The 15,088-nt window shown below is 43.4% G+C and overlaps 1 protein-coding gene across 1 annotated transcript in view; it reads right to left on the bottom strand.

Annotated features, from left to right (window-relative positions):
* LOC119723141 overlaps positions 1 to 15,088 on the bottom strand; it is a 65,126-nt gene that overhangs the window by 17,619 nt on the left and 32,419 nt on the right. The window contains exons 20-31 of the mRNA XM_038193690.1: positions 11,239 to 14,935; positions 8,774 to 9,821; positions 8,174 to 8,367; positions 7,356 to 7,474; positions 6,570 to 6,694; positions 5,458 to 5,696; positions 4,373 to 4,469; positions 3,408 to 3,661; positions 2,960 to 3,120; positions 1,633 to 1,801; positions 907 to 1,053; positions 211 to 458 (exon numbers count right to left, since the gene is read on the bottom strand). Of these exons, the coding sequence (XP_038049618.1) occupies positions 211 to 458; positions 907 to 1,053; positions 1,633 to 1,801; positions 2,960 to 3,120; positions 3,408 to 3,661; positions 4,373 to 4,469; positions 5,458 to 5,696; positions 6,570 to 6,694; positions 7,356 to 7,474; positions 8,174 to 8,367; positions 8,774 to 9,821; positions 11,239 to 14,935 (6,498 nt within the window). The remainder of the gene's footprint in view (positions 1 to 210; positions 459 to 906; positions 1,054 to 1,632; positions 1,802 to 2,959; positions 3,121 to 3,407; positions 3,662 to 4,372; positions 4,470 to 5,457; positions 5,697 to 6,569; positions 6,695 to 7,355; positions 7,475 to 8,173; positions 8,368 to 8,773; positions 9,822 to 11,238; positions 14,936 to 15,088) is intronic.

The following is a 15,088-nucleotide window of genomic DNA, read 5'->3' as shown; positions in this document are numbered from 1 at the left end:
TGCACACCATCTTACAAATTGAAATTTGAAAACACGACGAATTCCACTCAGCAAGAAAAACTGTCACACACCAAAACTCAACATTTGCTGCATATTAATGATTTCTTTCAAATATTGGCGACAAGAAATCTTTCAATCTGCTTGTACAATGCATAACCAGAAATTCACCCAAACAAAATGACTCAGACACAAAAGTTGAGAGACACTTACGAATGGAATGCCTCCGATGAACACACGACTGGACCCAGTGAAGAGAGTTCCTGTGAAGGGCACCGATGAAGCGTCGCTACCATCAACCACCAACTGCAGGGTACCAGCGAGTTGTCGCACCTCAATCAGATGGAAGGCATCATCGGTATACGTGGCCTGTAGGCTGGTAACCACACTCTCTGAACCCCTCATGTCCTGCACGCTAAGTGCCACACGGCCACCAGTGAAAATGATGGTGATGTAACCTACTGGAGAGGAGGATCAGAAAGAATAATCCACAAATTCTGATCTTCTTTGTCTAATGAATATTTCAACCTAGCATTTTACTGTGAGAGTTTTTGAAATGAGGGCTGCATTTGAAGCTTGGCTCCGAAATTTGAGTCTTGTGTATTACGACTCGATAACAATTGTTTTACTGTCTAATCACAAACCCAGTACCTGAGACTTTATCAAGTTTTCCAAGGATGGGCTAAAATTCCATTAAATATTTGCTTTATACCCTTCAACCAAGATGACCGGCCCATTGTGACTTCCCAGCAAATCACTTCAAGAAATCACTGACTTGGTAAAACAAATTCTCAGGCGCAGTATAAAAATCAACCTTTTCCCTTCAAGAACAATGATAACAGTTATAAAGAATATTTCTCACGTACAGTATAATTGTATTTCTCAAGTATGGTATGAATTTCAACCTACTTCCATCAGACATGGGCACCGCATAGAGCACCACTCCGTTAGCGCTGGCTGATCTAGCTGACACCGCTATCGTCAGCGAGCCGCTGAACGTGTGACTGTACTGCATGTAGCTAGAGGCTCCAAATGACGGGACAGTGATGGATATACCTGGAAAATGAAGGGAAACAATTAGTTCCTTGTCTAATTAAACCGCAGCATTTGTCTGACAACTTTTGATGAAAAAGCTGCAAATCAAATTGATATATCGATTCTCTGACTCTTGAAAAGCGGTAAAGGTTTATACAGTGTATTAATGTTACAAACTGAACAAGCAGCATAAATATCTTTAAAATAACAACTCTTCATTCTAAACATTAAATATCTTTTGAAGTCAAATGAGATACGGTTGTGGTTCATTTCAATTTTTTTGGTAATTCGGCTTCATAAAATCCAATCTTAGTGAAAAAATCGATGGATGTAAAGTGAAAGGTTGTGTCTTAATTTTGTTAAAAACAATCAGTTTTTCCCTTGATTGCTCAGATGTGCCTGATTTAGACATACCACATCACAAATTTACCTAAATAACTTGCAAGTTATGTAATCCATATCATAGAATAATGAGATATTAGCCTATCCATCTGCAATTTGATACAAAGAATTTTAAACACTATTTTAAACTTTCAAAGTCTAATTTTATTTTTTCACATCCGCTGCATCAGATATTATATTTGGAAGCAGAACTCTTACTGTCAGAGCATAATTCCCCAGTGGTGCCGAAGGGACACAGACACACAGACTCGGTGAGAGAGACGGGGTGACACAGGGCCCCTGCCCCACACTGTACACTGTCACAGATGCTGGCTTGGCATCTCAGGCCGTAGTAGGGATCCACGCAGCTACAGCTGAAGCCATTCACCTGAAACATCAAAAACATACAGACACACAGACCTATCAGAGTTGAGCATGTATTCAAATTTTGTTGTGGTAAAGTCACGTTGAAATTGAGCCTTTGGCTATGTCTAAAAACAATGATTTAGTCTATGGTAATTGGTATTTCCTACATCATTATATTGTTGATAACCAGTTCGCGTCGGACGACATGTTAACCCGATCTGGCTGTTTTTAAACACACGCACGGCTGACGGGTTAAAACATTAAGTGTGCCTCGCCTTGCCTCCGGGTGACGTCTGAACACGCTTATCCCTCATTTGTTTTGTACACACACACAAAGTCCGAGAAGTCTGTGGAGGCGGACCGTTTGTTGACCTTGAACTGGGCCGCTGTGCACGGCCTTTTGTTCTACAATTTATGCTCTGTGATCACACCCTAGAGTGTTAAAAAACATGAGATTTTGGCAAGAAATATAATACAAACACTGTTGAAATGACTCTTGGGAATCAGTATTTGTGACGTTTGGCTGTATATCAGAAGTTGGCTGCTCTATTTTGCCTTATTCTAAAATCAAAGTTTTCGGCAGAACATTTTCGGTAAAAATAATCCCGTCCAGAAGTGGTTAATAGCCAAAGCCACACCTGTAAATCAGCTGATTCTGCCAAGCCTGTACTGCATGACCGTATGTAACCCAGTAATAATACCTCTAATAGTTTCCCACTTCAAAAAGGTCTGATATTCCATTCAAGTAAAAACCACAATTTCTTGTTTCAACTTGTGTATCATGTGGTGGAGTTTAATAATGAAAATTGACTGAATTTGTCCCATACGTTTGCCACAGAATCAAAAAAAGACAGTTGTATGTTAGGTTTGGAATTGACAAATTGAGTACAAGAATTTTTCAAATCTAAGGTTTTATGTCTATTTAATAGTGCACACAGGGTTTGGATCAAAAGCTGAATTCCATTTTCATAAAAGAAAAACAATTATAACGTAGGTCAAAGTCAAATTTAAAGTCATGTAAAACACAGAAAATAATTTAAAAGTAAATAAACAATTGGCAATACGTCATACTAGAACAGCAAACTTAGCCTCATTGAACCTGAGACCAATTTAATGTACAGGCAGTTCATTCACTTAACTACTGCACTTGCAAATGACTGGTCCCCTATACGGCACTCACCAAGTCCGTGCATATTCCATCATGCAGACAGGGCGTGTTCGCACAGTCGTCCACATCGACATCGCACAGGACACCAGTGAATCCGTTGACGCACGTACAGGTAAAGCCTTCAACGGACGACACATCATTGGTGCACGTTGCTCCATTCTGACATGGGTTACCTTATAACATAAAATATAAAAGTTCATTTTTAGAGTAAACTAATTTAACCCCAACTCCCTTAGGCAAGATTGCTGTGAAGTTTCCTGAATTTTCCAAAATTCAAACTGTACTTCAACAAATCAGGCTTGTTATTCTTTGCAGATTTAAAGAAATTAGGGTTCAAATGGTATTCGCAGGACTGCATCAAATACATGCAGAAACATCCCGCACATGATTTTATTTTACAGACCTCAAAAGTTTTCACAAATCAAAAGGCTCAAAATCTCCGACCATTCTAAAAACTTACCCAAGCAATAATCACAGAGGAACGAGTTCCCAATATTAGAACATGCCACGCCGGCCGGGCAGGGCGTTGCGGCACAGAAGTCACGACTCTCACAGTTGACCCCGACGTAATTGATTGCACAGGAACAGGTGTAGGCCGTTCCATAGAGGGGATTTGGGGTGTTCTGGCAGACCGCTCCATTCAGGCACGGGGAGGTGGCACAATTGTCCCTGTTCTCGCAGTAAGTTCCACTGTAACCGACTGCACATTGACACCTGAAACAAATTAAAAAGTACAACCACAATAAATTATCCTTAAAATTTTAAATCATTTTCTCCAAACATTGAACTATTCTTAATGTTTCCTTCCTAATAGCCTTTTAGGTTTCTTAGTGAGAAATTTGACCACAAGCTGGCTATGGACTCAGCACCGTTGCCAACTCCGGGCATTGGGGGAGGGGGGCCACAGTACAAACTAGGGGGCACACCCAAAGAAAAAAATATAATTTTTACGCTTATGGTTTTTGCCGATGGGTGGCATGGACCCCCTGGGCTCCCCCTTGGTGACAGGCCTGTAGGGACTCCAATTCTGTGAGGCTTATTCACAAGAATTGTATGACCAATTTTCTTCTGAATGTACATAAATGCGTTGCATCTTCACAGAGGTACAAATCAAAGCGTTGGACACATGATGAGGAGCATGCTCTAATATTACAAGGAAAGACTTTATAAAAATATCACCTGGTGCTTGACATGTGTAGTGCTACAGACAAAAGTCTCAAAGCACTTTATTATTATTTTCACAGCATATTCAACAGTCGATGAAATCAGTTTTATGCAGCTAAGCTCAAGATCACACCGACCTGGTCACTACCCTCACAGGTACTGTATTACTGGATGGAGCGAGGCAATTGAAGTAAAGTGTCTTGCCCAGGAACACAAGCTTCATGAACACTGCAACCATTTGACCACTGCGCTCTGACTTACGTGTATCCATTAATCCTGTCCACGCACATGGCTCCGTTCTGGCAGCTATTGTTGAGACACTCGTTGATGTTTAACTGGCACTGGCCGCCAACAAATCCTGCAATGTAACAATCACAATAAAGCAAGAACTATTGGTCTATTACTAAAATATTTAAATTGTGCAAATTAGGTCGACAGTCGATAATTGATGGGAAATAATTGAAGAAAAGTAATCCCTCATGTACAAGTACATGTGCAATGTTTATCAAGGCTACAAGTATCATTTTAAATGAGAAAATATTAAAAATTTGCAATCTTCGAGCAGCAGTTTAGAATTTGGTATATCACCATAGCAACCAACCTAGTAAGCCTAGGCTTATTATGGCTATTTATTAATTGAATTTTCCTGTATATTTTTTCTGTTTTTTTTCTTTTCCTTTTTCCGATACATGTCTTTCTTCATGTTCTTTGATTTCTCTCAATGTACATGCTACTTGATTTTCAGTTAAGGTTGTGGGTGAACAGAAATAAAAGTTGCACTGAAGTGAATTGAATTGGTAAATTCAATTCAAACACATTTGTTTCCTCTTCACGACAGAAATGAAAAATAATATAAGTATTGAACAAGATATATAGACCAGTAGAGGTGGCAAAATCTTGAAAGCACAGCTTGTATCAGGCATACCATTACACAAAAACAGACAAATTATTACCGAAAAACAATTACACACATGTATAAAAAACCAATAGAAACCAAAAAATTATTAAAATTATATCATCCCTTTGTGTCACCTCGCAAGCTCATGATCTATTAATCAGAAAGTGGAAAACAAAACAACTTTCCTATTTCCACTGCAACCTAGCGGGCATCTCCAGAAGAACAAACAAAAACTTTTTCATCATTAGCCTGACCAACATACCATACCATTTTCTTAGATGTACCAGAAAAACAAAACTTTGTATCCCTTGGCCACATCAAAACAGCATGCATTTTATTTATATTATCCAACTTTGTATTGGTTTTTTTGAGAGTGCTAAAATGTCAACTGAATTGAATTGAATACTTGCAACAAAACTGTTTTAATCAAATCACCATAGCTACCTACCTGGTACGCAGAAACACGAATACGACCCATCGCTGTTGGGCTGGCACTGCCCACCATTCTGACACGGTTGACTGACGCAGGCGGGACCCACCATCTCACACGTGACGCCGGTGAACCCTCCCCGGCAGTCGCAGGTGAACGCCGTGCTGGTGGAGCGACACGTCGCGCCGTTACGGCAGGGCCGGGAGGTGCAGGGGTCAACGACCTCGCAACGGTTGCCGGTGAAACCCGGAGGACATCTGAAAAGAAGAATATCACAAGCGTAATTCAATCTCCATGGAATGACACAAGAAGAATGGAGAATGAAAGCTCAAAATCCATCCCAAGTCCGGTCACAGGTAACTCAAAAGTCACTTCACAAGTCCAGTCACAAGTAACAGTGAGTATACAGTAACAAAGCAATGCTTTTGTCACAGTTCATTTGCATAGCTTGTGACTTGAATTAGGACTGCATGACTAGTGAGGGACTTGTGATCCCTTAATGGTTTGCATTGGACTAAAACTATGACTTCCACCTAATTGTACATGGTCTATAAGTTAACGCTGGGCAACAAGATCAACCCCCCCACCCAACAAAATAAACCCACCAAATTTGCCATTTGACTAAGCGAAATACAAATAACGTATAACAAACCACAAAAAGAACAAAGAAGGTTTTTCATCGTGTTTATCATCAACAAGTTTTCAAGAAACAACCGAAGAGTTTATTTCGCCATTTTGTTCCCTCTTAGAATCCTGCTACCTCCTTGCTGCGTCAAAGCAATTTCGCCGGCTGCTATATACTGAAACACAACTTAGGAATACCATTAGGCGAAAAATGAAGTTTAGAAACGGCTGCTATACTGTTGTTAATCTTTAAAGTTATATAACCGTGCAAAATTTTCATCGTTTTTCAAATGGATATGTTGGTTGTTTGAAATAAACTTTTCAAGTATTCATCTTTCCTTAGACGAAAAGAGCACACTGTACATGAGAATCTGTTGAACTCCTTCTTTTTGAGTCACTCCTTAGAACTACAAAAAGATATAGACAGTGCTACAATAAACTGCACAGATATATTGTTACAAGAAGTCTGTAATTTTTGAAAAATATCTCGCAACTTTGTTTTGTACCTGCATTGGAAGTTACCCCCGCTATCTTCAATGCAGTCCCCGTTTGTGCATGGGTTAGGGTCACATCCCTGGACAGCCTCAGTGCAGAACGGACCTTTAAACCCGCTCTTACAATCGCAGTAAACCTAGTGGAGAAACATGATTTTATAATACTATGGCTATCATGGTCTGCACTCCAGGAGTCAAACCCAACATAAGTGAGACAAAATCAAGTTGTATTTCTTAAAAAGTATTTGGCCATGGAGAAACACAATTTTGCTATGTCATGGCTATCATGGTACATGCACTGAAGTCAATCAAAGAAACATGTTTTTTATAACACTGGCAATCCTTGTTTTTAAGCCAGGAGTCAAGCCCAATATAAAAGAGTCAACGTGAAGTTGTAATGTTTGTTTTTTTAATTTCACATGGAGAAACACAATTTTATTATATCCTGGCTATCATGGTCCTACATGCATAGGGATCAATCAAAGAAACATCAATCAAAGAAACATTTTAGAATACTATGGCTATCATGGCCTTTACTGTAAGAGTCAATCGCAACATAAGTGAGACAACATCAAGTATTTGGCCATGGAGAAACACAATTTTATTATATCCTGGCTATCATGGTCCTTTATGCATGGGGATCAATCAACATGTTAATTAGACAATGAGACTTGTATTAACTACAAATTTGCCAATGGAAAAACCTGATTTGATTACAGTCTGGCCATAATGGTCTTTACAAATGCAGGGTTATGGTCACTGAATTTGAAAGAATGTGCTAGTTAGATGTCAACTCACTTGTCCGTTCTGGTTCCAGCAGATGCCACCATTCTGGCATGGGTTGTTTGGGTAACACACATCAGGAGTTACCTGACACCAAGAACCTGTGAATCCTTCCTGACAGATGCAGAACGGGCCTTTAGATGAAAGCAAAAACAAAAAGTCATGATTGAAAAACAATCCAAAGGATCCAATTTGAATTGAAATGGTTCTGGGTGGCACAAACAACCTTTGCTGTTTTTTAATAATGAGAATTGAAATTTGATTCACAACCACAACCTGCACACTTACTGCCTACAACGTCACAACCACAGCCACAACTATAACGACCACAACAAACAAAAACAACCACGAGCATCAACATCAACCGTTACAACTAAACAACAACTGTATTCACAATCAACTCAACTACCACAACCACCACAACTTCAACAACTCCAAGAAGAAATGGCGAAGTACAAAGAAACCCATGGCTATATAATGGTGAAAAAAAATGGTAAGCGGAAATCACAACCATTTCAATGAGAGCTCATAACAAACACAACTACCACAAAAAATACAACTAAGTAACAACTTCCACAACAATCACACAATGAAGACAACAAACATGTATACCTGTAAATTGTAACAACTCCATAATAACCACTACAACAGCATCGATAACCACAACCACAACAACTACCGGTATGTAAAACCAGTGACCACAACAAACACAACACCATAAAAAACACTATTACCACAGAAACAACTACCGCAACCATGTTCTCCACACAACTAGAGCAACCATCACAACCACAACAACTGCATCAACAACATGACAAAATCTCTGCTCCTACCAATATAATCCTCGAAGCATTCTCCACCATTCCAGCAGACATCAGGACCACAGGTTGTGATTGCCTCCTGGCACAGGTCCCCAGTGAACCCAGCCTGGCACTGGCACTGATACGAGTCCAGCTGAACCACCTCGCACAGGCCGTTATTGGAACACGGCCGACTGGTACACGCATTACCCACTGGAGTCTCACATCTAAAGGAGTTTAGGATACGAAGAATTTGGAATTGGAATAAAGTACTTTTTATCATTATGAAATCAGTGTTCTTCATCAGCAGTGAACTGCAAAGAGTACTGACATTAAAGAACACTTTGGTGCTATTGCTGTTGTAATTAAGCCCACAAGCGAGGTATGTTCATTTCACAGACCCTCCAGATTTTGACATACATCACAGTTGTAAATTGTAAAATTTTTCTTTGCTAAATACAGTTTTCTTCCAGGAAGAAATCCAATAACCTTTATTAAGTTCCTGTACTGCCCCACACTGCATATTAAAAATGCTAATTAGTTAAACGGAATTTTTCAACAAAGCACATATATGTTAGCTTCAAACTACCATCACTAAAAACTCCATGTCAGAGTGAACCACATCAAACTCACCTGTCACCCACAAAATTGGCTGAGCACTTGCACGTGAAGCCACTCACTCCATTTCTACAGTCTCCGCCATTCAAACAAGGGTTGCTGTCGCAGGCTAAGGGTGGGGCGACAGTGGACTCACAGTTGACTCCGCTAAAACCGTTGTTACATTGGCATGTATAGCCATTGCCCGTTTCCATACACTGACCGTTAACGCAAGGGTTACTGTCGCAGGGGGTCGGTGGGGGGATCTCACAGTTTACTCCGGTGTAGCCGTTGACGCACTGGCAAGTATACCCGTTATTCGTGTCTACGCATAAACCGTTGTTGGAGCATGGGTTACTACTGCAAGGTGTTACTGGCGGAATTTCGCAGTTGACCCCGGTGTAGCCATTAACGCACTGGCAGGTGTACGCGTTTGTCGTGTCTACGCAAACGCCGTTGTTAAAGCACGGGTTGCTGATGCACGACAAAGGCGGGGGAATATCGCAGTTCACACCCCGGTATCCGTCCGTGCACGTACAAACGTAGGCACCGTTCTGTTCCGTACACTGACCATTGAGGCACGGGTTGCTTGCGCAAGGGGTTGGCGGAGCTATCTCGCAGTTGACGCCAGTGTAGCCGGTGTCGCAGACACACCGGTAGCCGCTTGGCTGGTTCAGGCACTGTCCGTTCACGCAGGGGTTACTGGCGCACGGTAAGGGAGGCGCGATTTCACAATTCACACCGGTGTAACCATTCAAACAGCCACATGTATAAGCTCCATTCGCTTCTGCACACTGGCCGTTGTTCAGACAGGGGTTACTATCGCACGGCGCCGGCGGGGGGATGTCGCAGTTCACGCCCCTGTAGCCATCAACACACTGACACGTGTACGCATTATTCGCCTCCGTACACTGCCCCCTCAGGCATGGATTGCTGGCGCACGGAGCCGATGGGGGGATTTCGCAGTTCACGCCGGTGTAGCCCGCGTCGCAGACGCAACGGTACGCGTTCGGCATGTTGAAGCACTGGCCGTTCTGGCATGGATTGCTGGTGCATGGCTCAATGGACGATTCACAAGTCTGACCTGGATTGTTGCACAGAAAAGTAGAAAGACTCAAAAACTGAATGATGAGTTATAAACAATTATTGTTGAATGAATTCCAACATGCAGCAGAGTTTAAACAAGCAACACACATGCATTAAAAGGGTGCAAATGCAACACGAGTCAAAAGCCAAAACTCACCTAAATTATTTTTTATTCAAATTAGGTTTTGCCCTTCTTGTTCAAATTAGGTTTTGCCCTTTTTTTGGGGGGGGGGGTAGGTTTGATTTGAATAAATTGGCCCAATAAAAGTTGCAAGTTTAATCAAAATCAACAAATCACATCAATTTTTCAGTTTAACATACCCTCTGGCATCTAATAATAGGCAATTCCATTTGAACAAATAAAAATCAGTATTTGAATCAGGCCTCACAGTGTCTATCTTCATCACAGAGATTTTTGAATATGTTTTGAAAATCAAATTATAAACCAATAGACTTATAGATTGCTATATTTCAGCGCTTGGAAAACATTTATAGGAATGCACAAAGTGTTTTACTTAACCTTATAGCTAAATGTTGTCATTTAATTTGCTGATTATTAACTCGCTGTGTATGTCAAATATCTTTTTATCTTTTTATGTAATTTCTACATGACTGAACATATTCATATATTGAAATGAATAAAATGAAGTGAAGTGGGTATGTTAAACTGCAAACGGTTTAAGAAAACTGGGTCAATATGATAGAGCTAAGCAAAGGAATAATCTGAGCAGAGAATAGATGAGACCTGGGCCCAATTTCATGGAACCCGTAACGGTTAGCGAGAAATCACCGCTAACGGTTAGCGTATTTCACGGGTTAGCAGGGAATTTTGGCTTGTGCGCATGCGTACTTCCCGTAACTAAGGATTCTGTGCTTACAAGGTTGGCACAGAATTTTTGTGCTAGCTCGGTTAGCACAAAATTCGGCGTTACGGATTCCATGAAATTGGGCCCTGTAGCTTTGCATGCCAGAGATATACATGTAGTACTGAACTGGATAGCTGTTTACAGCTGCTCAGAAAAACTGGTCACCAGCCAAACATAACAAGATTTATATGGCTTGTGACTGGTATGCTGCTGATTTTTATTTAGCACATACATTTTCTGAGCAGGGCCCAATTTCATGGCGCTGATAATCACAGAATTCTGTGCTTACAATCACCTTTCTGTGCTAACAGCACCAGCAGAAATATTTTGCGCTGACCCAGTAAGCGTAGAATCGCATAAGCCAAACATCCTCGCTAACCCGTGAAATGCGCTTACCGTAAGCACGGAATTTTCTTCTTCCGTAAGCAGGGATAATTCACCCACGCTATAAGCAGGGCCATGAAATTGGGCCCAGGTTTTTAAGCACTTTTCCACTTTGCAGAAATTGAGCCCAGGACAGAAAACACGACAACATCTACACGTACACACCTGTAAAACCAGCATCACAGACACACACGAAAGCACCGGCTTGGTTCATGCATTGGCCATTACTGGAGCAGGGATTGGAACTGCAAGGTAACGGCGGCGGGATTGTGGTTTCGCAGTCCTGGCCGGTAAAATTCTCGTCGCACACACACATGTACGAGTCACCGGCATTCACGCACTGGCCATTCGAGCACGGGCTTGAATCGCAGGGCTGGGGAGGGGGAACGGTGCTATCGCAGTTCTGGCCGACAAAGTTCTCGTCGCAGACGCAAAGGTAGGTGTCGGCGTTATCAAAGCACCGGCCGGCAACACAAGGATTTGAGTTGCACGGCATGGACGGCTGGATGGGACTCTCACAATTCTGGCCAGTGAAACCGTCATTGCAGATACAGAGATAAGAGTCTGTGTCATCCAAGCATCGTCCGTTAATACAAGGATTGGAGTCACATGGTAACGGCGGCGGAACAGTGCTCTCACAGTTTTGGCCGGTAAAGTTGACATCGCAGATGCAAATGTACGAATCACCGTTGTTGACACACTGGCCGGTAAAGCAAGGGTTTGAGTTGCATGGTAGAGGTGGTGGGATTGTACTCTCACAGTTTTGGCCGGTGAAATTGGGGTCACAAATACAGGTGTACAAATCACCATTGTTCACACACTGGCCGTTAACACAAGGGTTTGTGTCACAGGGTAGGGGCGGTGGAATCGTACTCTCACAGTTTTGGCCAGTGAAGTTTTGGTCGCAATTGCAAATGTACGAATCGCCGTTATTGATGCACTGGCCAGAAACACAAGGATTTGAGTCACATGGTAGGGGAGGTGGTATCGTGCTTTCACAGTTTTGGCCGGTAAAGTTTTGGTCGCAACGACAGATGTACGAATCAGCATTATTTATGCACTGTCCAGAAACACATGGGTTTGAGTCACAAGGTAAAGGCGGTGGGATGGTACTCTCACAATTTTGGCCGGTAAAATTTTGGCCACAAATGCATGTGAATGAATCACCACCGTTCACGCACTGGCCATTCACACAAGGATTGGAGTCACATGGCAGGGGCGGTGGGATGGTAGTCTCACAATTTTGGCCCGTAAAATTTTGGCCACAAATGCATGTGAACGAATCACCAGCATTCACGCACTGGCCATTAATGCAAGGGTTGGAGTCACAGGGTAGTGGCGGTGGTATAGTACTCTCACAATTTTGGCCGGTAAAATTTTGGCCACATACGCAAGTAAAGGAATCGCCACTGTTCACGCACTGGCCATTAATGCAAGGGTTGGAGTCACAGGGTAGTGGCGGTGGTATAGTACTCTCACAATTTTGGCCGGTAAAATTTTGGCCACATACGCAAGTAAAGGAATCGCCACTGTTCACGCACTGGCCATTAACGCAAGGGTTTGAGTCACAGGGTAGTGGCGGTGGGATCGTGCTCTCACAGTTTTGGCCTGTAAAGTTTTGATCGCAGCGACAGATGTACGAATCTCCATTATTCAAGCACTGGCCAGAAACACAAGGGTTTGAGTCACATGGTAGAGGTGGCGGGATTGTACTCTCACAATTCTGGCCGGTGAAGTTTTGGTCGCAACGGCAGATGTACGAATCTCCATTATTCAAACACTGGCCATTGAAACAAGGATTCGAATCACAAGGTAGGGGTGGAGGTATGGTGGTTTCACAATTTTGGCCGGTGAAGTTTTGCTCACAAATGCACATGTACGAATCGCCCTCATTTAAGCATTGGCCAGTAAAACAAGGATTTGAGTCACATGGTAGCGGCGGTGGGATCGTACTTTCACAGTTCTGGCCGGTAAAATTTTGACCACATATGCATGTAAATGAATCGCCACTGTTCATGCACTGGCCATTAACACAAGGATTTGAGTCGCATGGTAGTGGCGGTGGGATAGTGCTTTCACAATTTTGGCCGGTAAAATTTTCGCCACAAATACAAGTGTACGAGTCACCATTGTTTATACACTGGCCAGAAACACAAGGGTTTGAGTCACAGGGCAAAGGCGGGGGAATGGTCGTTTCACAATTTTGGCCAGTAAAGTTTTCATCACAAATACAAGTGTACGAATCGACAGTGTTCACGCACTGGCCGTTAGCACAAGGATTTTCGTCGCAAGGCAAGGGTGGTGGAATTGTGCTTTCACAGTTTTGGCCGGTAAAACCTCCATCGCAGATGCACACGTATGAATCCATATTGTCAAAACATCGACCATTCACGCAGGGGCTTGACGCACATGGTAAGGGTGGGGGGACAGTGCTCTCACAATTTTGTCCGGTGAAGTTTTCCTGACAAACACAAGTGTACGAATCGCCGTTATTGACACACTGGCCAGAAATGCAGGGATTTGATTCACACGGTAGGGGAGGCGGGATAGTGCTTTCGCAGTTTTGGCCTGTAAAGCTTTCGTCACATATGCAAGAAAAAGCGTCGCCAACGTTGACGCATTGGCCATTTAAGCAGGGGTTGGAATCGCAGGGTAGGGGCGGGGGAATGGTGCTTTCACAGTTTTGGCCTGTAACACCAGCGTCACAAATGCAAACGTATGAATCGCCTGTATTTGTGCACTGGCCGCTAAAGCACGGACTAGAATCGCAAGGCAAAGGTGGCGGGACAGTGCTTTCGCAGTTCTGGCCGGTAAAACTACCACTACAGACACACGTGTAAGCATCGACCACGTTCATGCACTGGCCGTTATTAGAGCAAGGGTTAGAGTCGCAAGGCAGTGGTGGAGGGACTGTGCTCTCACAACTCTGACCTGTAAAGCCGTCGTTGCAGTTGCAGAAGAACGTGTCGCCAACGTTCTGACAATCACCGTTCAGGCAGGGGTTTGTGTCGCACGGCAGCGGCGGCGCTACCGTGCTCTCGCAGAATTGGCCAGTGATGCCCTGTGGGCAATTGCAGGTGTAGGTGTCGCCGACGTTGATGCAAGTTCCACTGATACAAGGCTGGATGTCGCACGGCAAGATTTGCATTTGGCAATTAACACCAGTGAAGCCGCTAGGGCAGGTGCAAGCGTAAGAATTCCCTTGATTCCGGCAGACGCCGTTGTTAAGACACGGAGAGCTGTCGCAAGGAAGTACCTCAGTCTCACATCGTTCCCCTATGTAATTCGGCATACAGAGGCACTCATACGAGACGTCATTTTGGACGCGGCATAAACCCCCATTCAGGCAGGGGCTGCTGTCGCAAGGTGTGATCCGTGTCTCGCAGTTGATGCCGGTGTACATCAGTCCGCAATCGCAGGTGTACTGATCGCCGGTGAAGGAACACTGCCCTCCGTTGATGCACGGTTGACTGTCGCAGGGCGTGATCTGGACGTTGCAGTTCAGCCCTGTCCAGCCAGGGTTGCAAGCACACTGGTACCCCGTACCAATAATCTGACAGGCACCGTTAACGCAGGGATCCGGTGTACAAGGGATGTCGTTCTCGCACCGGGCACCGGTGAAACCGGTCTGGCAGACGCAGCGGTAACCCTGCCGCAGGTCGATGCACTGTCCGTTGTTGGCGCAAGGGGGCTCACTGGAGGCGATGCAGGCGTCGATCTCAATCTCGCACATGTCGCCGCTGAAGCCGTCCACGCAGAAACACTGGCGTTGGCCCGGCGACAAGGGCGGGCAGCCAACCACGCCGATTTGGCAACAATAGCTGTCGTGTTTGCACGGGTTGGGACTGCATACATCAACGTACTGCGAAACAGAGGAAGAAATTAAAAAAAAGGAATCTAAGTAACATCACAATCAATTGACAATACAGTAACAATCAAAATATAGTCTTCATTTAAAGGACCTTTAGCAAATTCCATGATTCTACTACATGTAAAAACAGGCATAGAACACATT

This window comes from Patiria miniata, unplaced genomic scaffold, assembly GCF_015706575.1.
Source record: "Patiria miniata isolate m_02_andy unplaced genomic scaffold, ASM1570657v1 HiC_scaffold_16, whole genome shotgun sequence".
Taxonomy (NCBI): domain Eukaryota; kingdom Metazoa; phylum Echinodermata; class Asteroidea; order Valvatida; family Asterinidae; genus Patiria; species Patiria miniata.
Note: the sequence above shows the minus strand (reverse complement) of the source record. Positions and strands in the feature narration are given on the sequence as shown.